Source organism: Anoplolepis gracilipes, chromosome 11, assembly GCF_047496725.1.
Source record: "Anoplolepis gracilipes chromosome 11, ASM4749672v1, whole genome shotgun sequence".
Lineage (NCBI taxonomy): Eukaryota > Metazoa > Arthropoda > Insecta > Hymenoptera > Formicidae > Anoplolepis > Anoplolepis gracilipes.
The window spans coordinates 11,364,380-11,390,133 of record NC_132980.1 but is presented as its reverse complement, the minus strand read 5'-3'; the positions used below and the strand labels follow the sequence as shown (position 1 = coordinate 11,390,133).

General features: G+C 40.2%; 3 protein-coding genes across 5 annotated transcripts; 2 read left to right on the top strand and 1 right to left on the bottom strand.

Moving 5' to 3' along the window:
• Positions 1-509: 509 nt before the first annotated feature.
• Positions 510-10,716, bottom strand: LOC140671064 (homeobox protein PKNOX2). Of its 3 annotated transcripts, none has more exons than XM_072902106.1 (6): positions 10,627-10,716; positions 7,839-8,333; positions 6,904-7,104; positions 6,392-6,683; positions 5,623-5,816; positions 510-5,515 (listed from the first exon to the last, which is right to left on the bottom strand). In XM_072902106.1, exons 2-6 carry the CDS (start codon positions 8,145-8,147, stop codon positions 5,195-5,197), a joined length of 1,317 nt encoding a protein of 438 aa, XP_072758207.1. In that variant the 5' UTR covers positions 8,148-8,333; positions 10,627-10,716; the 3' UTR covers positions 510-5,194. The 3 variants fall into 3 exon arrangements, with proteins under 3 accessions (XP_072758207.1, XP_072758204.1, XP_072758205.1); XM_072902103.1 differs by lacking the exon at positions 10,627-10,716 and adding an exon at positions 10,324-10,620; XM_072902104.1 differs by lacking the exon at positions 10,627-10,716 and adding an exon at positions 8,883-9,418.
• A 1,241-nt stretch (positions 10,717-11,957) lies between these two features.
• On the top strand, positions 11,958-15,057 carry LOC140671063 (tsukushi). The gene is made up of 6 exons (XM_072902102.1): positions 11,958-12,212; positions 12,354-12,625; positions 13,216-13,472; positions 13,603-13,894; positions 13,996-14,154; positions 14,381-15,057. The coding sequence occupies exons 1-6, from the start codon at positions 12,053-12,055 to the stop codon at positions 14,708-14,710; spliced, it is 1,470 nt and encodes a 489-aa protein (XP_072758203.1). The 5' UTR covers positions 11,958-12,052; the 3' UTR covers positions 14,711-15,057.
• A 1,885-nt stretch (positions 15,058-16,942) lies between these two features.
• Bsh (brain-specific homeobox) lies at positions 16,943-21,435 on the top strand. Its single transcript, XM_072902109.1, has 3 exons — positions 16,943-17,339; positions 17,594-17,828; positions 20,528-21,435. Exons 1-3 carry the CDS (start codon positions 16,983-16,985, stop codon positions 20,878-20,880), a joined length of 945 nt encoding a protein of 314 aa, XP_072758210.1. The 5' UTR covers positions 16,943-16,982; the 3' UTR covers positions 20,881-21,435.
• Positions 21,436-25,754: the final 4,319 nt, after the last annotated feature.

Sequence of the window (25,754 nt, the reverse complement as noted above, 5' to 3'; positions counted from 1 at the left end):
AGAGCTTTTTTAGTATATTTTACGAGAATTTATATTGAATACACGAATGATGGTATAAGAAAAAAAAACTTATTATTTTCATGGACTTTGTAAGAAAAACATTCACATGATTTTTCGCTTCTGTGAGAAATCACGAGTCTTGACACGATGTAAAAAACCGATATACTTTTAATAACGATACAAATTTGTTATTCGTGTAACATTACAAAAAATCGGTATGAAATCGTATACATATATTTATCTTTTCCTCTTTTTAAAACAAAGTTTATTTAGATCAGATTTAAATTGAATCCTTTTAAGATAATAAAAAATGTATAATTTTTTTTTAATTTAACACAAGTATTAAGAGTCGAGTTTAAATTTCTCTAATAACTTTTACTTTATATATAACTCTTAATTAAAACCATGGAATGGAAACATATGATGTATATAGAAAAAATTATATCAATAGCATTAATAAATCGTATCTCTCTTATATACATGTTACGGTAAGAATAAAAAGGAAATAATGCAAGCGTGATGGCGTTTATTATCGATAAACAACTTATTTAACAGGGCTTTGATGTACATGGGAAAGAAGTATTTAATTTATATATCTATGCTTCCTTTTTTTAGTATACATGTAAGTATAATATGTTTCTCATTTACGACTTGAAACTTGGACAAAGTTAGAAATGGGCCGTTCTTGGAAAAGACTGAATCAGAGTTTTTGAGAAATATATATATATATATATATAGTCTTTTTAATTGTAATCTCTCTTTCTCTCTCTTTTTAATAGGCTTTATTTCTATAAACTAAATATTTGCATTTATTTGCTTTATTGGCTTTCTAGGTCTTATTTTAAGACGCAGTCTCACATGCATAGAATGAAGATGTGTGCACGATTCAAATGACATTTTCGTTTTACATTACTAGACAAACTTGGAGAAAATGTTTAGAATAGGAAGATCATTCTAAAGAATTAAAAATATAAAGGTTCAAATTTTTTACAATACTAAGATACACAATTATGAAATTAATCCGTGTCATGTTGCATAATTATGTAACGTACATACAAATATTTGAATAACAAGTGACGTATTATTCGCTAGGATACGAAATGTAAATGTAATTTCTCAATTAAGATTTGCTCATAAATTTCGACGAAAAGTCTGCGTTATAATTTGTTAACTTCAATAAACACGATTTAATAAATTATTTATTATTTTACGTACCCATTCCTACTTTTATGTCCTCTTTTTTTTTTTCTTTAATCTAGTTTTCGATAGATAATTTTCGCATCGACGTTTTAATGCGGCAAAAGTGTTTACGTTTTCTACCGTATAAAGTATCCATATGCACGAGGCATAATAATTTTTTTTTTTTTAAATTGATTTATACGGAAACATCCACATCCACATGTGCGAAGAAACGAAAAATATTTAAAGTGAAAATATGCCAATATTGCATATTTCAAATGCCACGTGTTTCGCGACTTTTCGTGCACACGTGCATATGGATAAAAAAATCATTTCTACAACGCACGTCCCGACATACGTTCAACCTCTCCTCGGTAAAATTGTTTACGCTCTTTCTTCATTTCTAATTATTTTTTTAGTATACAAGGATGAAGTAGGAGGCTGGGCACCGCCCACCGAATTATCACAGTCGTCTGGTGCCGCAGCACATACGTATACGTGGTTCAGCCTTACAACCTACCTCTTAATCTATAACGTTATCTTAGAAATTTTATTTACCTCTCGGATACAGTATAGTCCCGTACGACGAGAGAGAGGTGGCGATTTTGTTAAAGCAATAATATTTGCTAGAAAAACCATTTTTTTCTTTCTTCACACCTCGCGTTAAAACCGCGTATATTATTGCTTATTACAACAAACAGTCCAGTTGAGCATAGCACGCAGATCCCTTTGGGGCACGGCTCCCGCGAGCAGATAATTATTCTTTTTTTTTCTTCAAAAAATCGAAAGATAAGATTAAGTGATATTTTTTTTCGATAATTTTAATCTTTATTGTATTGCGACCGATTATTACTTTTAAGCGGACTGATGTAGCTATATCGTACACACGGAGCTATACTGTCAGCTGTCTGCAATTGATAATATCGTTTTACTCAAATAGTACCGCGTTTATTTTCCGCGTGAAGCAAAGTTTATGTTGCGTACAAAAAATCGATGTTCAAAAAAAAAATTGAATAAAAAAAAAAAAAAAATAAAATAAAAACTACAGAGTTCATTCTCGATTCGAACAAGTCGCGAGCTACTATAAATGGAAGCACTCTGTCAATTGGCTATATACATCAGGAGACTCAATATATAAGAGGAGAGTAATGCGAGTACAGGAGAGAAATAATATTTGGCTATATACTTAAGGCAACCGTACACTTTGACACTGCAGGCTGCGTATGACATATTTTCCTCTTATGATCGAGTGACTAGTGTCGTTTCGCTTATCGAGAACTAATCCGAGTGAGGAAAACGACAGTGATAATGTACTGGCAGAGCTGAAATAAGTTAAGCCGAAACGAGAATTCTTCACGATCTGTGAAAAGCTCAATGTCCACGATGCTCTCGGTCCAAGAAATGTATAGTCAAAATAAGATTGCCGCTTTTTCATAAAAAAAAAAAAAAAAAAAAAACTGCAAGGTGATTAATTAAACATTTCTCGGGTCGAGAATTCAGACCAAGTTCCAACATCGTGGACATTGAGCTTTAATATTCACACATTAGGAAAAGATAATTACATCCTTTTTACTGGAACTGTGCCGACTTGCGATAACTAATTTTTCGCTACGTTATTTTACGTTTCGAAAACTAACAAGATAAAATAGCTTTAATCACTTGTGTAAAAATCTCGATGGACGGATCGCGTAGAAACGATAGATCGGGAAAGCATAAATGTACATGCGTATATGTGTATCGGGGAAAAACGGTATGTACATACGAAAATATATTTCAGCGAGAACAGCCGTAGTTTGCGAGTTCAATATGTATCAAAATTTGCTCGACTCGAAAAAGAGAAGCTCGAAATAAACGAGCATTATAAAGTACGTGAAGGAAGAAGAATTTCTGCCGTTGACAGTAAAACGTAATGATCACATGTAGACAGCTAGTGTGCATAAACATTAATATTATTCTAAAAAAGATGGCGTAAATATATGTCGTCAGATATATCCAATTTTTTTTTCAGTAACAAGAAAAGTATTAACTTTTCCTTTACATACTCGGTAATATTTGTTCTTTGTTTCATTTCTCTCTCTCTCTCTCTCTCTCTCTCTCTCTCTCTCTCTCTCTCATTCTCTCTTTCTCTCTGTCTCACACTAACAGTTCCGTATATAATATGTACAGTAGTATCATGTAACGTGCAGTATACGCGCGCTCAGGGACGACACTTAGATTTTAAAAATATATAATTGTCATATATTTAATGTAGTATTATATATCATCATCATAGCGTTGTGTGTTGTGTTACTGTTTTTATTGTTATTACTATTATTATTATCATTATTTTATAATTATAGTTATAATTATTATCATTATCAATAGTGTAATAATTATTATCATTATTAGTTATATTTTATTTGTATTATATTATTATTATTATTATTATCATGGAGGGACAGCGCTTTGCTATGCCACGACACTGCAGAGCTGAACAAAGACTAAACGCGGAAGTTACCACGCTCTTTAATGGCACGAAAAATATCAATATTGCATTACTATGAGCTATGGCCTCTCATCTAATTTCAAGAAAATTAAGTAAATATCCATTTATCTTTTTATAAACCATGCGTCTAATGAAGTAGTTTACAATTATGTATTAATTATCGATAATCCAATTGCCCGCATTTCATTGTCCGCATTTCATTGTTGCATTCTATTGTACAAGTTATATAAAGCAGATTAAAAAGCTTACGCGCGAATTATAATTGCAAACAGAAAATATGTGAATACCGGGTATTTTGTTGCGACACAAGAGTGACAATTATTGTAATAGGAGCAGTATGAGTATTAGTAGTAGCAGTAATAGCAGTAGCATTAGTGGTAGCGGAAGCGCGATAGTGTTAGTAGTAATAATAGTAATAGTACTGGTAATAATAGTAAAAGTCTCACTTAGTATAGTAATAGTAGTAATAGTAATAATGGAAGGAATAGCAATAGTAGTAGTAATACTATTACTAATAATAGCAGTATATTAATAATAGCGATAGAGTTATAGTAGTAGCAGTAGTAGTAATAGTATTAGATAGTCGAATAGTGGAAACAGTATTAATTGTAACAATATCAATAATAATGTAACAATATTGTTGATAAAGTTAACAGAAGATAAAGATTTTATTTTATCTGCTTTGTTTTATTACACCTTATAAAATGTTTTTTTTTGTTTTGTTTTGTGTGTATGTGTGTGTGCGTATATATGTTATGTGTAACGAAAAACTGATAAACTGATTGAAACAATTGGTAAATTATGTTAAAATATACAAAAAGAATTTTTTTACAAGCGATGTAATTCATCAATGATATATGTTTGAAAATGTACATAAAAAAACAAGAAAAATGAATAATCAGCAAAGAAAAATCTTCTCAGAGTTCTTGTCTGATAAATCATTAATGTAATTACATTTAAACATATATCTTTTAATTATATTTCTTTTATAGATATCATAAATAATATTCATTTATCGGGGGACGTACGTTATAAGAAAAAATAATTAAATTAATAAAAGATGATTCGATAAAAAGGAAAAAAAAAAGCTCAGATTTATCTTCACTACTCGCGTGGTTATTTACTTGAAAATTTATCATCAAAAATAAATAATATTTCTTTCTTAATGCAAACGTATATACTTTCGTTTAAATTAGATGTATTTAAGTAAGCTGCTCTTTTTAGTACCTATTCAATCTCAGTCCTCGTCTCTCATGTTATATATGATGAAATTAATATTCCTAGCACAATATGAACCGAGATTAAAAATGACCAAGTCATAAAAGAAAAGCTAATAGCTTGGGTAGATGAATAGAGTGTCGAATGATCAGAGAGCGTGATAACCTCTACCCACGTATTCTTAACTTTCGCAAGATTAATTACGTATTTGACAGTTAAAGCGATATCTATACCCGAATACCTTAATACTGTAATGAGCAACTGGATTTGAAGGTACCGTAAAGAGGTTGACGTTTCGGTGATCGACAGAGGTCAGTGAAGATCATCTTCATCGCTATCGTTACCGTCTTTCGATCTAGCGGCACCTCCCTCACCGTCGCTAGAACCCGAATCACTCGCCGAGTCTTCGGACTGCCATCCTGTTTGTTGTTGTTGAGTCGCTTGTTGTTGTACAGCGTGTTTCGAAACCTTGTGACGTTTACCAGTGCGCGATGCAGCATCCGCACCCGCGCCGTCTAGCATAGGTTGTAGAATCCGTCGACGAGCATTGATAAACCAGTTATTTACTTGTAGCAGCGTTAAATTCGTCTGGCTGGCAATTTGGCGCTTTTCATCTTCGGTTGGGTAAGGATGCTGCGATAAATATATATGCGTGTGTCGTAAGATTATAATTGAATGTGTCGAAACTGTACGACTTCTGTTCTGCACACAATGGTAAATTATCGTAGATGAGTACTTACTACTAAATGCTGAAAGAGCCACGTTCGCATAATGCTAGTAGCATGTTTAGGCAAAACACCACGCTTCTGACGTCCCTTTCTAGCGCTACCGTGATTACTTCTATGATTCCCAGCGTGATTCGAGGCCGCGTTGCTGGACCCTTCCTCCTCGTCTTCGCTCGCCACCGGAGAAGGCGAGCCTGCAACAGTAATATCTAACCACGATCGACGTGTTTGATATACTCGTAATTTACAACGTGACGATATGTTATAACGGTAATTTGACATGTTGGGATAAATATATAGTAATACTTTTTCTTCGCGCGCGCGCGCGCGTACGTCGTACGTGCAATATATATGCACGAAATAAAAGAAATACGTTATAATAATCCTAACCAAAATACTTTTCATCATAAGCATTTCCGACATCCACAAATTCCGTGTTTTCCCGTTCTCGTAACGCAACTAGTCCCCAGTATCCAGCCTCTTCCAAATATACTCTGTTGGAAATAGTTTGTAGATACTCGTTACTGTCATCTATAATAAATTTTAACCACATTCGCTATAAAAAAGATACAAGTTATCGAGAAACGTTGATTCCTCCCAGGAGAAGACGAAAAGGTCGAAGGAAAGAAGAGAACGTCTCGCGATTTCGATCGACCTTGCTTTCGTTAAAGTAGTTATATATATATATATATATATATATATATATACTCGAGCGACGAGAAGGAATGTGGACCGATAAAAGCACAGCGACTCGATGACAACTCTCGCGGAGAGTCGGACTCACCTTGGCCGAGATACATGTCGTTAACCGGGGCGCATCCATGCGCCCCGATCTGCGAGAGAGGCGTGCTTCCGTGCACCGCGGACGGTGAGAGTGGATCGTCGCGGTCTTGGCTAGCAGATTTGTCCGAGTTGCGCTGGATAGCGGAAGACGACGATCGGACCGGTTGATTATCGTGATTATCGCTCTCTTCTCGCGGATTCGCACCGTCGTTCTCCGCCAGTCCGGAATCCCCTCGGCTCACTCTGAATCCGTTAGCTCCCGACTCAACATCATTGCCTGTAGATGACAGCACCTGGCAAATATATGTCTCAACTAGCCGTCAGAGAGCAGGGATGGGAATTCTCTGTAATTATCTCAAGAGATGTACGCGTCGTGGCGTGGCGTGGATATGTAAAATTGCTTGATCGGCAATCTTGCCACTCCCGCGCGTACATCCCTTCGACTATAAGGATATCTACGTTGGTAAGGGGAGTAGACAGACCGGGGGGGCGTATGTCGGACAAACGTCTAACCTGCAACGGGCTGCTGCCATTGCTGCCACTCGACGGACCCATATCGTGCCCATGGTGGCTGTAGTCGCTGCGTAACAGGTTCTCGCTCTGCATCTTGCCCTTCAGGCATGTAATGTACCTGTTGCAGAAGTCCTTGCACAGCTCCTGCACCTTTTCCAATTCCAGAAGGTGGATGCGCAGCACCTGTATCGCCTTGATCATCTGCAATGTCCGCGAGGGGAACGAGAGTTTCGGTTTTCATTAATGCCGATTGTCTTTTCTCACGCACGCTTCATTTATTCACCGAATCGCGAAATCTTGATTCTACTAAACAACTAGGATAAACTGGGGTAAGATGGCCATAGTTTTTTTTAAAACGCAAAAAACATACTTTTTTTATTTTTCTTATTTTTTAATAGTGTTTGGCATATTATCTTCCCTGAAGCTTAAATTATGTAATATTATCGAAATTAAAAGGAAAATTTTATATTATTAAAATAGTACAACATAAGCATTGGCCATCTTACTTAACTCTTTTAAGGAAAAGATGACCGTAATATTTAGAAAAAAATAGTGAAAAAACGAAAATAAAAATTATAGATCATATAACAATTTACATATCTTTATAATTTGTCTAACGTCGATTACGATAGCTCAACTGTAATTTATTCGACGTTGTAACAGTTTTTAAGTGGACCCATGAACACTTTGCAGGTAGTCAAAAGTAAAACGACGATATAAGATTCACAATATCGTTATTTCGAACAATGTATTTACATAAACTACTGTAAGTATCCATTATCTTTGATAATGATATTTAAAAAGCGCGCTTATGTAGCTATTATTGAAAAAATTACAGCCTATAGCCATCATACCCTAGTTTACCCTCTATAACACGCGCGTCGAATAATACCAAGAGAAACGACCAAGGAAAAAACAGCATTTCCAGTCCTTACCAAACCGTCAATCTCGGGGTCATTGATCAGGAAGGGCTTTCGGTCTCTTTCTTGGTGTTGGACGAAAGCCTGTATATCCATATTGAAGCTTTCGGACGTGGAGTTGTCCGAGCTCTGGGTCGCCTGTTCGCATCTTTCAAAGAGTAACGCCAACAACGGGAAGAGCGGATGCTTGTACACGGCTCTCTTGTCAGCCTCGAACTGGGCCTGATCTTGATGAGTCGTATAGTCGGCGACCCCACTCGCAGGGTCCTGATCGTATCCGGGAGTCACCATCGCTAGCGCAACGGCGGTGTTACCCTCTTGCATCCTGTCGCACGTTTTCGCGGATACGTCACTCTTCTAATCGACATCGATCTTGTCGTCGTCTCTCCTTTTAAGCGTGCTCTTACCTATCATTCCCCCTTGGCAATCTTCTTCATTCTCGTTTTCCCAGATTTTCGGCGACTCGACCGTTTATTTAAACGCGCTCGTCAAGCCCGTTTAATCAATGAGCTGAGAAAAGGCAAAAAAAAATCGCGATATAACTATCGACTCTTTTTTTTTTTATCTTTATACTTATATTAAATCATTCTATAAATTTTTTTAATCGCGATCGCTGAGCTTTGACGTGTGTGAGAAACGGAGGAAGAAAATTAAAGCGAGAAGAAGACAAAGATCAATAAAAAAAAAAAAAAAAAAAAAAAGATAAACGAAAGGAAAAAAAAAATATATATATATATATATATATCCTCGTCTCTTGCCGCGCCGCGCGTACAATCGAACGATGCGGCACCGCATTTAAATGTCATCATTAGACAGCATCGGCGCCATCGGCGTTAGGGGCCTCCATCGATTTCGGACGACATATCTCTTTCAACGTGAATAAATAAAATCACCGGGGGGGGGGGAAGGGGGGGGGGAACGAGCGCGATTAAACTTTCAGAAAATCCCATTGGTATTTTTTTTGTCTAACCGAGCGAGATGTACTCGTAAAAATATTATAAAATTATTTTTAGGAATAAAAAAAAAAAAAAAGAAAAAAGAAAAGAAAAAGAATCTTACAAGAGATGAAGAGTATTTCTCTTGAAAGTGAAATCGTTATTCGGACTCGCCTCGTCATTCTTTAGAGAACCGAGAGATAGATTGTCGAGCACATTTCAATCTTATCGTGAGCGCTTATCGAAAAAAAGAGAGAGAGAAAAAAATTAAAAAAATAACAAATGGCCGGATTCTATTGCGCGTCGATTCGCGAGAATGTGTACAGTTTGTACGTCAATCGCGAAGCACGTGTTTATTCTCGCTCCGCGGAGATCGGCGGTGGCAGGTGGAGGAGACGCGGCGGAGGCAGCGGCGGAGGCAGCGGCGGCGCCCGGCACCGTGTTTACTACCCGTCGATCATCGACTGAGGCCTAACCTCTCCTCCGTCGAGTTGCGCGCGATCTACGCAACTCGACGGCCCGCGCACAAGCAGGGAAAAAGAGTCGTATAGTTAAAACACACGCCCTACGGATGTTACACTCGCGGAAGCGGAGACCGCGCCTCCTCTCCTCGCCTCGCTTCACCTCTCTTCCCAACTTGTCATTTCTCGTTCGATAACTAATAAGGATAATCTCTCTCTTTTTCTTTTTCTCTCTCTCTCTCTCTCTCTCTCTCTCTCTCTCTTATGACCGTCGCCAGAGAAGCTTAAACGATGCATTTTTCGCAGTAATTACATGAAATTTTGAAAGAATCGACGTAAATTGCAAGAGTATAATTAAATGTATCGAAAAATCGTCAGCTGACTGCAACTGTATCGAAATACATTCCATCAGAGTGCTATCATAACACTGTGCCAATACCCGTATTTAGTAAACAAGATCGCTACGAAAATTCTGTCATTTCTCAAAAGAATGTCAAACGACACAGAGGTTGGCCAAATATGAAGCGGTATCTTTGACGTATATATATATATTCATGTTTATATACCCACGTTTCTAGAAATTTGAAAATGAAAATTTTTCATGCGTCGAGTGTTTTTCTACGTTATCTCCGGAGGGCGAGAATGTAATTAGAATAAAAACATGGTGAATTAAAGCGCAACATGATAGCGTACATTAGCAAGGCAACATATTCCCGCGAGAAGGATGCTATCCTTTGGTATCCTTCAACGATAGATCTCTTTCGAATAACATAACTCGAAACAATTTCGACGACCAAACAAATCCTCGGATCCTCTTTCCGAGAGAACGTGTTATTCGTAGCCGCGACGATCCCGGGAAACCGAGACGCGAGACGAGGACAAGGATGGCGAGAGGGCTCGCGTACGCGACACGCGCGATTCGAAAATCCCTTTGAAAAAAATGGGCGTTCACTCCCCGCACGCTTAAAGGGGGGTAGAGACTTGCCGAAAATGAACGGGAGAGAGACGAAACCTAACCTCGCGGACAAAACGATGGGTGAGCGATTCGCCGACGAATCTGGAAATTCGTCGAATGGGGATCGGTGAAGTGTCGCGTTATCTTACCGTGACAGATCGTGAGAGATCCTCCGTCGATCCTCCGCACTCCTCACCCGACACGTCCGGGCCGCGCAATTCCGTTCGCCTCACCTCCTTTTATTTTATCGCGTTTTACTTTACGACGCGATGCGATATCGAACCGTCATAGAGGACTCGAGGACGGCTCCGAGCACTTGGTTTTCCCTTCGCGTACTACACGTGCCTGGGGATGGGGATATATCCGTCCCGTGGGATCGACTTGACCGGTTCGCACGCCGGTTTCCTTCGCCCGACTCTCGTGTTTACAACGCTCACTCTCTGTTCACGTACACGATAAATTCAAGTAACCGGACATTTTTCAACGCGCAACCGTCCACCCCGTTCGCCTCCTTCCACCGTCTCGTCTTTTGTGACGTGACGTCACCGATTCAATACTTTTCGCAAAGGTTTCTCGCCGCCGCGACGGCGGCGCTCTTTCCTGGTACAGCCTATTGCGCGACAGATGGCGCCACGTGCCTGATACCAATTCCTGCGTACAATTCAGAGAGAGAGAGAGAGAGTCCACTTTACTTTGAATATATATTATTCTATTTTATCTTATCTTTTCTTTTCTGTTTCCGTGTGAATATGAAACTAGTAAGTAAAAGATATCTGTGATGAAGAAAAACTATATATATATATATATATATTTAAAAAACTGTATCTGAGAACTTGACATGTTTACATTTGTAGAACAATATTAGGGTTAGATATATTTTGATTTTGTGTATTAGGAGAAATAAATATATATAATTTACGTTTTACAAAAAATATTACAGCTATAAATAATGACTTTTCTTATTTTTTTTTTTTTTTCTCTAAAGATAATAAAATATATGCAACAGGTAATAATATTACTTGTTGAAATTTTTGAGAGCAAAAGAAGATTGAGATAAAAGAAGAGTTGTTTTATAAATATTAAAGCGATGAATAAAATTGTCATTTTATTAACAAAAATTAATATTTTATTTTATAAAAAGAGAAAAGTCTACAAAAATTACTGCTAATATGATTAAATGAGAAATGACATGAGAGCAACAGCATAATTTTGTTTCAATGTATAGGCTTCGAAAAATTCGATTTCTATGTTTATAGAGGTTTATATATAGCAGAAAATTTTATATTATATCTACATATATTTTTTCGTACACGATTCTCGATTATCATGGCATGATAATGTAATTTCAGTTTCGTCAAGATACTGAAGATGGAGCCACTTTGACGTTGAAGCGCCGCTTATTCTTCGATAGCGATCGATCGCCCCGCAGTTTCAATCAGAATCATTTAGAGGAATATATATACTGCCATTAAAAATATTTCGTCAATAGTCATCTTCGCTTTATTCATCGAGTAAGAAATATTTTTCATCATTCCTACTGTAAGATATTTATCGATGTAACAACGACAGGTTTTAAGTACATATTTAGGAAACCTGGTGATTTTAAATTTAAATTCTCTATACTTGATAAATAAATATGACGATTCGCGTTAATTATAAGAGTTTGAAATCTGCGCTTTACGACTTGGATATTATCGAAAGGAGAGCTCTATTTCTTGACGCTTTTCCCCACACCTGCCTCGAGCGATGAGTAATTACGAGCATTGGTTATCTTATCGCTATACTTTGTTATCGTACGTAAAGTTGATACGGTCGGGCCAGTTTCAGTTAACGCTATTTAAAGAGAGAGCTTGCAGTTGTCATCCTTTTGCCATAAGGATGGATCTCCGAATATCGATTCCTCTGCTCGCGCTATTCCTTCTGGCAAAGTGCGAGAACACTACTACTATAAAAGACGCGACTGCAGATTCGAATGCGATTACGATTGAAAATTCTACGCCGGAAGCAGCGATTTTATGCACCGTGTGCGCTTGTACAGGTAGTCGAAACCTCGAAATATTGTCGTTCGATAAAATTATATAAGTGTATATACTCCATTACGCGCTCCAAGTTGTTTTAATAAGTGTCTCTCGCGATGATAAAAATCAATAATTATATATATATATGTGTGTGTGTTTAGATGGCTACGTAAATTGCAATAACCGAAGTTTGGAAAATCACCTTGAGGATAGACAATGGCTGAACGTAACGGCTAAAGAGATTTCGTTCGAGCACAATCGCTTGGTACACATCACGCCTTTTCCAAAGATAATCGTCTACAAGATAAATCTAGGAAAAAATCAGATCACCGTGATCGATCGTCACGCCTTTAAGGAGCTCGTTAATCTTACCGAATTGGACCTGAATAATAACCAGCTTACGTCGGACCAGCTACGGCCGCACATTTTCGAGGTAACGAGAGATAGTATCGCGAATTAGTATATATAAATACCAACTCCATACCAAGGAAGAGACGACGTAATTTTCCTCTGATTATGATTCATCGATTAGACAAGAAACACTTTGACGAAATCTTTTAATTTTAATCGTAAATTTTACACCGCTCAAATGTATGATTTGACAGCGAAATTTCTATCTTTTTCCGATTACATTTTTAAAATATATTATTATCAAATATAAAAATGTATTCATCATCAATTATTTATTCAATTGAAAATAATAACCTTGAGGCTTTTTTGCATTTCGCTTAAATTGATAAAAATAAATTCACGAGAAATTTATGGAATATGAAAAAAATCTTACATCTTCAGATTTAACGTAAGATGATATTTAATAGCTAATAGTTTTAATTGGAATTGGTAGATGTTATAGTAATATATTACACAAATTTTTAATCGAAATGAGACCGCTAAAAATGTTGCAGTTATATTTGTTCTTACTTTATAATATTGAAAATTTGCGCGAGAGACTCTTACTTTTTTTTCTCAATCACACTGATTATTTTTGCATGCGTTATCTTGGACGATATTATTACGTTTTAGGGTCCGTTCAAGCCAGAAGCGTACGAGCCTTTACCGTTGAAAGTATTGAATCTGGCTAATAACATACTTCACTGGTTACACCAGAGTATTTTCGAGCACATCGCCGATATCGAGGTGTTGAATCTTTCTGGGAATCCTTTTGGCGTATTTGACTATCGTACATCTATAGCTATCAGTAGCTTGTCGTATTTACGGGAATTAGACCTCAGTTATTGCCAGTTGAAGGAACTACCGAATCTTCAGTTCCACAACGCCAAGTAAGAATAAATGTGGAGACGCGCAGTTTCATTATGCCAGAGTCTCGATAGTCTTTTTATTCTGTAGAACCAATGTCTTTAAAATTAAATATTCCTCAAGATTTTACACTTCTTTTTTTTTTATTCGTAGATATTTAAAGAGACTAAATTTAGCCGGCAACGAGCTCGCGGTTTTGCCCAAGTCGTTAGAGGAGACCGGAGCCTTGGAGTATCTAAGTTTGGACGACAATCCGATACGCGTTATCGATAACACGAACGTCTTTCCCAACTTGACGAAATTGCGAGAGCTCAGTTTGTGCAACATGCCAAGTTTAACGGCGATTAGAAATGGCGGCTTATCGGCGTTAATCGGCCTGGAAGATCTCCGCGTGCGAAACTGTAAGAATCTGGAAGTGATCGAGGAATACGCGATAGCGATCACGGTATGTATATCGGATATACTTATTCAGGCGTCAGTTGGAAAAAGATTCGGGGATACACGCGATAGATTAATAATTAACGAGAATTATCTGTAATTTCATAGACAGCCGAAGGGATGTTGTGGCCGTTTTTGAAGAAACTGGATCTATCGTCTAACGCGCTACAATACTTGCCAAACTTACTTGTCAACAGATGGGACAGACTCGAGGAATTGCATCTGATGCACAATCGTTGGAGCTGCGATTGTCGCAATCAATATCTGGTAAGTCCCAAAGTCTCTGAATTGCGAAAAAAATCTTTTTAAAAAAGAAACAAACATCAAATATTAATAAAAAGTTATTTAACAAAATAATTAATTATTAAACATAAATGCACGTAATATCAAGTATAAAGTGTGAATTTATAATTTATCGTTGCTGAATGACAAACTAATTTCTACGCAATTAAGTCAAATTCGATGATTAACAACAAGTCTCTTTTGCTCACAGATTGGAACCGTATTGCCGGAATACGCGACGAAACGGAAGGCGACGGCCGAAGTCGGCGAGCTCACCTGTTCCGCGCCGCCGGAACACGCGGGTAAGACGCTCGCGTCCCTGTCTGAACGACAGCTACGTTGCTTGGATCTGTACGACGCACGACCGGAGAAGGATGCCGCGATACTCGTAGGGATGCTGATCGGTCTGCTCGTCGCGATTCCGCTCGGCATGGCGCTCTTCGCCTTCTGGCGACGCGGCTTCTTCTTTTGCGGTACGCAGGGTCCCGCCAGCTTCTCCCGCGCCTTTTACAAGCGCGCGTCCAACGACGATGACATTTGATAACCCTACGTGTCCTTTAACACGGCTAAGTAAGTAGATAAGAAAAAACTTGTTTATTATATTTTTTTAAATATTAAGAAACGTAAGATGATTTTTATATTTATCATCAAAGCAGCAGTGAAACTCTTAATACGTATGACACATGTATATGCATCGAATATCTAGTCTTACAATATAGTTTTTTCAAGTGTCTTTTGTATATATATTTTATTAAACTATAAATGTTTCAATCATATTTTTGGAGAAGGGCGAATATAGATATATACATATTTTTCGTTCTAACGAGCGCATTACCGAAACGCGTATAGTTTATTACGGCTTTATGTAATAAACAACCTGAAAATCAATGCGTGTCGCTCTTTTTCGTCTAACGAGTCCCCGGAGGATCCACGAGAGCTAGGCAGAGAAGGACGTGTCTCGAGTCTCCGTCGAAACTTTGGACACGATGGATTTTCGGCTTTACAAGCGAGCTAGCCGGAGGGCGGCTCTACCACAGCAGTATAGATGCGCGGAGGGGTGGAGGAGGGGGAGCAACGGGATGAGGGCGAGGTGACGCGACGCCGAGCGGACGGATGGACACGCGCCGGTAACGCAATTACCGCGACGTTAATTTACTCAATAATCGCAGGAGCAACCCCGTCTAAATGTCGACACGCGTCTCTCGAACCCTAATCATACCCAGGCTCTCGTCGTCGCGATAGCACGATGGTTTTGTTGGAGATTCGGAGAGAGAGAGAGAGAGAGTGAGAGAGAGAGAGAGAGAGAGAGAGAGAGAGAGAGAGAGAGAGAGAGAGAGAGCTCGATCGAGATTAACGCGACCACTAAAGTAGTAAAAGGTTCCCTCTTTTCCCTCCTTTTTCTTTTGCATTTTTTCTCTCGATTTTTCATTCTTCGTTTTTTTCCTTAATATTTTAGCTGCGTGTATTGCATAAGTTTATTACCGATATTGAATATAGAATGCGTGCTATCATTGTTCTTTATAACTCGCATTCCTTGTACGTATATTGTTCACCATCTACTGGAGATGACGTAGATTGTACCGCCATTTGGAGAAAGACCGTCGTATATTGTACATGATCCGATAAGTAATTTAATCCAGCGCTTCTCCCCGCTCGTCCAAGATTTCGAGATCGATATCGACCAAAGGATTTGGTCATGTTCGACGATGCGACGCGACGCACGATAACGAGACAACGTCGAGAAAATTCGAGGCAGCATTTGACAACGTTTTCACCAACCGAGATAAAAGAAAAAAAAAAAAAAGAAAAAAACAAGAATAAAATAAAATAAAACACACGAGAGATTGTGGAACTTTATCTACCAATGTATGTACAAAGAGACGGAAACAGACATGATTTTCGACATGTACACGCGATATAGTCGTCGCGTCGCGTCGCGTCGCCAAACGTACAACAGACGGAGAGTCGACGCACCGTCGGAGAGGCGAGTGGATGGTTTTCGGGGAACGTACACGTCTCTTACGCGTACTCTTGCATTATTATCTACGTGTTGGGGCGAACGATAGAATGGAGAGAGAATCGCACGGATACAGAACGATCCGTACCTCCTCCTCCTTCTCCTCCTCCTCCTCCGCCTCCGCCTCTTCCTCCGTAGCCTCTTCCCGTTTCCCGTCCTCGCGGGGACGTACAACGTCGGATTCATGAATACCCCGGAGCTGCCGTGTCCATGGAAACGCACCGCCAAGACCCGCCCCGGGTGTCGCGCGAAGCCAATCCGGAGCGGCGAGGAGCGTCGCGACGCCGGCCAATGCGGGGATGCCAGGCCTCGGATATACTTGAAGCCTTTCACCCTCTTCCTCGGAGGGAGGAACGAGAGGGGCGATGATCGCGCACAGGGAGTTGAAATCGCATCGCGAGCGCACCGATACGCGACCCTTAACGTTGTCGGCGAACGACAGTGAACGGGCTGATGGCTGGTGCGTCTCTCGCGATTCGTGCTTTCATCCCACGGCGATCAATTCGACCTCGGGATGTTTGCGAGATGAACGCCGCCTAAATTGGCCAACTGGGCTAAGGGGTGCGCGCGTGCATTATATAATCCATCCAAAGGTGCACGGAAGGAGAGTGACTGGTTTGGAGAAAGTGACGCGTTCCTCCGTTTTTGCTTTTCTCCGCAAATTTCTTAGACTGACTCGCGATAGATGCCGCGTCTCGTAATGGTCTTATCGTTTTGATTTGACTACAAGACCGCGGCGAGGATGTAACCGCGAAACGTCCGCCCTAATCGCGTAACAGAGCACGAGAAAAGGAAGATGCAGTCTTCCACCTGTCAGCAGCAACAAGCACAACCAGGTCAGAACGGAACCTCCGCCAGCAGGACGTCGTTCCTCATCGAAGATATTCTTAGTCGCGGCACAGTCACCCCCCATCATTCGCATCATCATCAGTTGCACCATCAGCATCATCTGACGTCAACCTCCGTACACGGACAGCATCATCAATATCAGCAGTTTGCCAGTTTGCTACCCGGTTATCCCGCGGCGCCGCCCGCCGCCGCGGCCTTCTTCCTGGGACCGCTGTTCGGTAGCGCCGGTATGGGGGTCGGTGTGGTACCGGGAGTCGGGGAGCTAGCGGCCTTGAAGCACTGTCGACGACGAAAGGCCCGAACCGTGAGTATACACTTTCTCCATTCCCCTCCATTTCCCTCTTTGCGGATTCATGATCTTTTCCATTTGTTCGAAAAAGGAGAATCTGAGTTCTACATTATATTTCCATCAACGCCGATGGTCCGACGACCACCCTAAATTAATCAAATTAATTAATCGTTGTTGACTTTCGGTGTTAAATTAATGTGAATCGATTTTCTAACTTGTCCCAACTGCGTCGAGATAAGAAACAAGAGTTTGTTTCCTGAAAATTTCAGGTCTTCAGCGACCAACAACTGGCAGGTTTGGAAGCTAGATTCGAGGTGCAGAGATACCTGAGCACGCCCGAGAGGGTAGAACTCGCGGCCGCGTTACACCTGTCCGAGACTCAGGTGAAAACGTGGTTCCAGAATCGACGGATGAAACATAAGAAACAATTGAGGAAACAAAATATAAGTAACGGCAGCGGTTCTAATTCGGGACAACAATCGATATCCGTTACATCACCCGCTGGTAAGTCGCGTCCATTCTTTTCCTCTTGACGTTCGATCTAGCTTTGTGAAAATATTATTCCATTCGGATTATCAGCGCAGCAAAAATTACATCGCGTATACCATACAAACAAGCGAAATAAAAATATCGAGTTTGAACGAAGCGCTCGTGAAACGATATTCAAAAGACGCGATCATCGATACCTGCGGAATTTCTGCAACGCGTAATTTAATCGTCGCTAAATTGTATCCGCACGACTCGATCTTTCGCGAAACGATACATTTTCTTACCTCCGATTAATTGGCTTGAATTAATAACAATATACATATACATATATATGTCCTATATGAGCGCGAATTCATGAATGGCTGCTATTATATATGATAAAAAAAAAAAAAAAAAAAAAAAAAATATATGTATATATGCACATAATATATATTGTACGCGCATACGTCACTTTGAGCAGTTTCACTGGTACGGGATTCGTGTAAAATGTAATACGTAATCCTCGAAATATCATAATATCGTAATGTCGGAATATTCAGTGTATTAATAGCGATAGTAATAGTAGCTAATATGTAGACTGTGGGAAGGGGGAGGGCTGCGTGTGTGTGTGTGTGTGTATATACACATACATACATATATATATATATATGTATGTGTATATATACGTAACTCGAAATGTTAAACAAACTATGGATCGAGTCGATACGCAGACGCGGCAGCATCGGGGATTAATAGACCGTAGTTATCGGTTAATCTGGTCCCGGGGACCGGCCGCGCGTTATAACGGTCGGTTGTCGTTAAATACTTCCCCGTTGTCACGCTAATGGGGCGGATATCTGCATATAACGCAACCAAAATACCGCTGACAATAAATTACGCAAGTTCTGGCTTAACTAGCCAGACCGTAACCGTGGTTACGTCGCGAGGAACTATAATCATTAACCGTATATCTGTGTAATAATGCGTGTCGCATTCCGGGGATATTACCATAATCGCTCGTCGGGCATGATGCGTCCACGCATGGCAAATGTTACAAACTTGCGGAGGAGAATTTCGCCGAGATTTGCCGAGTTGTGGCATTTATATATTATATATGCATGTATATTTTGTTTCCATTTATCCCCATCGGAATATAAAAGTAGATCGTTTAACGAGACCGCGTGTTAGACACCATTTCGAGCGATTTAAATAGTTTGACCCGCGCGTAGCATTCTGTACGCTATATAAAGTTGTTCGTCTCGGTAGACAAGATGGCTCCGTTCTCCGGTAGGGGATGGGCTAACCGAGTTACATAGACGTCTCCTTGGCAGCGACCAAGAAGGAGAGATATCGTGGGGAAAGAGGGGTGGTGTGGTACAAGTACACGTAGAAGACCGCCTCGGCGTCTTTAGACTGGGCCGGGGCTATGTAAGGAACCCCGGGAGAGATCCGTTTCCCTCCTCCGACGACGTTCTCTCTTTCGCTTCCTACACCCCCGTCTTGGAGAAAATTGCTCAATTACCCGCTAAGTGCTCGGTCAGATCTCTATATTCTCGATTGTTCGCCGTTAAGGGCTATCGGTAGGCCGTAGGCGATGACGTAGGCGCGGATCCGATTTTCATTCAAATTTCGGGGGAACAAGGGAGATTATCGCGTACCTTTGCGAGCGCGAAATGAATAATATCAAAGATACATTGACCAGACATTAATTGTATATATATATATATATATATATATATATATATATATATATATATATATGTACATATAGGATTACGTATTTCTTTGTATTCTTTGTCCGGCATATATATATGTATATACAGGCAAAATGATAAAAGGAATAATTGACAAATACTTACGAGAGTAGGTTTTATATTGGCTTTTATAGAAAAAGTAATTAAAAAAATTCCCACATATAATTATATATAAATTTATATATACATAATTACACTATATGTATAATATATAATTTTACTATAATGTATAATGTAGATTATTATAGAAAATATAAAATTATTATATTATATATTAATACGATAATTATTTATATATAACAAAGACAGAAATTATACATAAATAAAGAGAAAGAAAATATAATACAGAGATACATGATAGGGTAAACTCGGGTAAGATTGCCATAATTTTTTAAAATGCAAAAAACATATTTTTATTTTTGCTATTTTTTTTAATATTGTTTGGCATATTATCTTCCCTGAAACTCTTAAATTACGTAATATTATCGAAATTAAAAGGAAAATATTTAATAGAATTTTATATTATCAAAATAGTACAACATAAGCATTGACCATCTTGCCCAACTTTTAAGGAAAAGATGACCATAGTGACGGAAAGATGGCCATAATATTTATTAAAAAAATAGTGAAAACAAAAATAAAAATTATAGGTCATATAACAATTTACGTATCTTTAAAATATGTCTAACGTCGATTACGATATCTCAACTGTCATTTATTCGACGTTATAACAGTTTTTAGTGGACCCATGAAAAATTTTGGTCAAGTAGTCAAAAGAGTAAGAATATGATACAAGATTCACAATATCGTTATTTTGAATAATGTATGCAAACTGAATGTAAACTAAATTATTGAAAAAATTACAGCCTATCATACCCTAGTTTACCCTATATTGGATTATATATGAAGCTTTTTTTTCCACATTTGTGACCGAATGAGAGTCTTAATGAAAGCATGATCGATAATGATTTTTGTCGACAGAACGTCCCGTAGATTTTTCGCTGAGTGGCGGTCGCGAGTCGCGCGCGAGCAGCGATGCGCCCGCGGATTCCGACGACGAGGACGACGACGAGATCGACGTGCTGGGCGACGAGACACCGTCGCCGACCCCGACGCCGACCCCGACGCCGGCACCGACCCCGACATCGACGCCGACGTCGACGCGGAGCGTCAACGCTCCGTCCAGACGTTCCGGCACCCCGCCGAGGACTCACCACGCGGCGATTCACCCGCAGCATCCTCATCCGCATTCGCACCTGATTGGCCTCCATCATCAGCCGCACCTTCAGCACGGCAACAGTCAGCATTCCGCCCAACGTCCGACGCATCGCTGAGGCACGTGTTCTGATCTCGAGACGTTCCCGCTCGTTTTTTCTTACCCGGAATAATAACGGCAACACATACGTAGAGAAGGAAAAGAGATAATCCTCGCATGTTCGAGATAGCATTTTTCGAATATTTCGAGCGGATTTATCGAAAATTTCAGCTTCGCCGCGTATATAACACGGAGAACATCATGGAATTCTGCAGAGATCGTCCGGCTCGAGAGAAAGAGATGAAAGCAACTGTCTTACGTCCTTGAGAGGTATTTATACACGGGCATAATGAAATAATTGACGCAAATTCGACGGAGCCGTCGAAACGGAATCGTCGCCGGATGGAACTGGAGTTTTATCCCCGGTGTTTTTCCCGAAATCTACTTTTTATATAGCTAAAATACGATATAAAGAGAAATACGGTATCTGGTCTGTTGTTACCTTTTATAGTCAAGTGTATAAAAATAGGCCGTGGTTTTCGTTGAGAATTAAACTATCATGCTCTATAACGCGATATATGTGTGTACGTTTGTTTTTCCTCGATCGTTTCTCCAGCGTTTTATTTATTATTATTATTTTTTTTTTTTTTTTAATCAAATCTCGAGCGTCTCATTGTGTGTGCGGGAGAGAGAGAATCGTCGGTGACGATTTTTCTACTAAAAGAGCGCAATGCATAACGTAATGGCTCGACGACAACGAGATTGCCGGGACATGTGTCAAAAGTATGTCGACGTTGACATTTAATTTGCATCCTGGATAGCAAACGACTGACAATGAGACCCGGGGTCTCTCTACGTAATCGCTTTGTTAATCGTCGATGCGACATTTCGGTGTCTCCTCGGGACATTTTCGCGAAAGTTAACGAGCCGATGAATAAGAGGAAGCAATGGGGATTCTACTTGCCTCATTAAGGAAAGTGATGTCATAATAATTATAACGGCAATAGGAAACAATGAATGAATTTGACTACCGTGCTATATTTAGCGTGTTTCTGAAAGATTGACCAGCTAAACTTGAAGTTTTTTTTTCTATTGACTTTGAAAAAAAAAAAAGGTTTATATAGGTGTGTGTGCCCGAAAAAGTCTCCATTCTTTAAGATATTGAACTTTTGAAAATTTACCTTTTTATTAAAATAACGATGAATTATTTTGACAAATTTATTTTTTATATGAATTTATGAATCGATAATTTAATAAATTTTCGAGAATTTATCTTCCATTAAAATAATTATCGCATATTTTATATTAAATGAATTTTGCACCAAATCAAGTGATCAAAATGAAAATTGTTTAAAATCTACGCCATAATATGATTTTGAAAAACTCGCGCATCAGATAAGGGAGTGTGATAAAAGTGTTAAACAGATTATCGTTTGACAGTTCGTCGTAAGACGTTTCGAGACGCTTATTGCCATTTCTAGAAGACGATTTTAAACATTTTTGACATAAAAGTCATTTAAAATATCGTTATCCTTATTTCGATGACACGGATAAATTCTCGAAAATCTTAGAAAGCCCTTTTAGGGTAACTTGAAACGAAACTTTTTCGGTTACACGTCTGTATGAGTAATTGTTATCCTCGAGATTAGCTAATATCAGATATCATTCAGAGACATTACGCGCAATTTCACAGCACGATTATAATTACCGCGATAATAACGATCGCGTCCTGTTTTTGCTACCTGTTGCCGGGACATTAGATCGAAGAGCAGGTACACCTGTTAAGAAAAGATACGATATTGCAGCGGAGCGCGGATGGTAGGATTTTCCAACGAGCACGAGCACGAGCGCGGGCGCGGGCGCGCGCGCGCGCGCGCCGCATGTCTCGTTGTATAAGCGGCATAGGGGCACGTCGTGCTTCCAGTTGGGGTGAATCCTAATACCCAGATAATGGGAAGTAATTGCGAGGGATCAGAGCGAGCGAAGCTACTCTCTCTCGGCTGTCGGGGACAGCGGGATGCGTATGGAGAGAGAGAGAGAGGGTGGCGCCGGTACCGCGCTTTCCTCCCCCGCTCGCTCCTCCCGGTTGTTCCACCCCCCCTTCCCCATCACCGCGCGTTTCCCTTCTCGCGGCCGGGGAAGGGGACGCGGAAAGAGGACGAGGAGAGGATATCGTAATCGTGTTATCGGGACGAAATCACGGGCTACATTCTCGGATATACATCGGATATAGATGCGCGCATCGGAACCGTGGCCTCGACGACGACGACGACGAGGACGAGGACGACGATGATGACGACGACCGATGGGAGATTTATTTTTCGACAAGGGTAAAGGGAAGAGAGAGGAAAAACGAGTTTGTATATCGATGTTGATATATTGATATTTTCTGCGCAAAACGTTTGTGGACTTTGGAGGAAAATATATATCGCTTCGGAATGCGATCGGCTTGTCGTGCTTATAATTTTCGTAAATGAAACGCGCACGCTCGCGTGCTGCTTTTAGAATAAACTGCGCGAGCGAGGGGGAGGAGAGTCGGCCTTTGATGCGCCGCAGGCAGGAAGATACTATCATGTTATTTGGAGAGGAAGAAAGGCACCGGTCGACTAGCCAGGTAAGCTTGTAAACTAATGAGATCACGGGGGCCATTTATGACGTTTATTAGATTCCGTTAAGACGTCTATTATTACGGTGCGTAAATAAAGGGGGAGAATTCGCGCGCCTATCGTGCCTGGGGGACGGGAGAGGAATGCGGCGAAAATAATGAAATAAAGGACAATGAAGTGGCAGGTACAATGGCCAATATAGAGAGAGTGTAGAGGACGAGGACGAGGAGAGAGAAAGCGCCAGGAGAGCGAACAAGGCGCCGAGAACCGGCATACACACAGTATGGGATCCTCCGTGTGGAAGGGGTTGATACTGGCGACAAGGGGGTACGGGCGCGCTTTAGTTCGGCGGGCTAAATGCAGTGGGCGTGTTCCCATTACTTTCATTATTTTCAGTCACCGGGGTTCGGCTATCGATGTAGCCCGAAATGTAGCCTCGTGAATGTGTAACATATAGGCAAAGGTACCTCTATCATCCTACGATGGTAAACGATTCGGCGGCACATATGCACTTTGATCGATGCAAATCGTTCGATCGAGAAGCGCGACGATTTATCGAATAGCCTCGGGAAGGGGAGAGGGGTGAAATATCTGCGTAAGATTAATTTAATCCGCTTCAAAGTGGGCTAAAGGAGGGGAAAACGAATCGCGCAGAGGGAGGGAGGGAGGTGCACGAGGGTAAACTGTTAGCCTAACAAGCTGTCAAGACGTCGCCGCGTGTCAATCCGCGGCTCTCCAACGATCTCGCCGAGATAAAGCCGCCTAAAACCTTCAGCCGTCAACCTGGACGCGCGCGCGACGAGAGTTTTCAATCGTTGGCCGCGCGCGTTTGACTTCTCTTCTCTCGTTTTCTTTTTTTTTTTTTCTTTTTTTTCTTTTTTTTTTTTTTTTTTTACGCGACGAAAAATTCCTGCTTAATTGCAGATTCGCGAAACGAAGATCGGACGGAGAGAAAAAAATACATGCACGAGCACGAGAGGGAGAAGGAAAGGGGGTAGTAGGATACGTTCGTTGCGGAGACAACGGCGGCGTTTTACTGCCCACGTGCCGTTTAACTCGATCATAGCGGCAATCTGGCCTCGTTTCAACCTCCGGTTACTACGACGCTTCCGCTAACAAATAACATTGTCGTCGACCCTGCGGGGGCGTTCTGATTCGATTTGCGCACCGTGAAAGCGCGCCCGTGGAAAGGAGCGAGCGTGAAACGCGAGTGGCGAGAGGCGAGAAGAGGGCGAGGGCGAGGCGGCGAAAGCGAGGGGGATGAAAGCGCTCGTCGGGGAAAAAAATGCCGTTATCTCCGCTATTTCTTATCGACAATTTTTCAAACCCGAGAGTTGGTATATCAACCGATTGTCTGCCGGTAGCAGTAGCGCGTGATCGAGCTATTTACTTAAAATAAAGACGCGCAATCTCTTTCTCTTTCTCGGTACTTGGCGCGAGAGATCCCTATCTCCGCCGCGTGTTTAAAAATAATTGCCGCGGTAGATTCGACGATAGTCACGGAGTTGCCCTCACCTTAGGCGCTTCCTGGCCTCTCGAGTGCCTCTCGTTCTACGATATAAAGGCGAACTCGTCCCTCTTCCGTCGCAGCGCCGGTCGAGTGGCACCCCCGTCCACTCCATCACCGGCGTTTAAAGAAGTAAAGACTAAAGGTCCTTTACGTGTCGAGAGACGGACTTGTCGCGGGACTCGAGATGAACCCGCTCGAAGGCAATCGAGGCTCAATGGGAGCGAACAGACCGGCTTAACACCCAGTTTGAAAAAGTAAAGAAACACATATTGCCATTACGCTCGAATTATTTCAGAAAAGTACCCCGAAACCTAAACCCACTCCTAAATTCGTCTCTATCTCGCAGCAATTAAATGTCGCATTTTTTATTCCAGCGAGTTTCATGTACGCTTATTATTGTTATTCGATGAAAGCTTATGATTTATGTATTTATCGTTCGGTTAATATGTATGTTAAACTAAATTGGAGAATTCTTAAAGATCAACAGTTCTTTAAAATCTAAATAACAATGATATCTTTGGGATTTTTTTTTTTTTTTTTTTTTAATTACGTCGGTTTTGCGAACAGATTGATTCCGCTTAACTAAAAGTAACATTTGCTCAAAGTTGGAAACAATATCATCAAAATTGCCATACAATCCGACAGAGAAGAATCTCTAATAAATATCTCTGTGTAAATATAATAAATTTTAAATTTGAATTTTTTAAAGAGCTTGGAATTTTCCGAAAAAAACAAATTAATATGTCAGTTTTAATACTTTTTTAATTTTAGTCTTTAATTATTTATTGATGCATTTGAAGGATATATTTGGAAATGTCTATGTAACATATCTCTCTC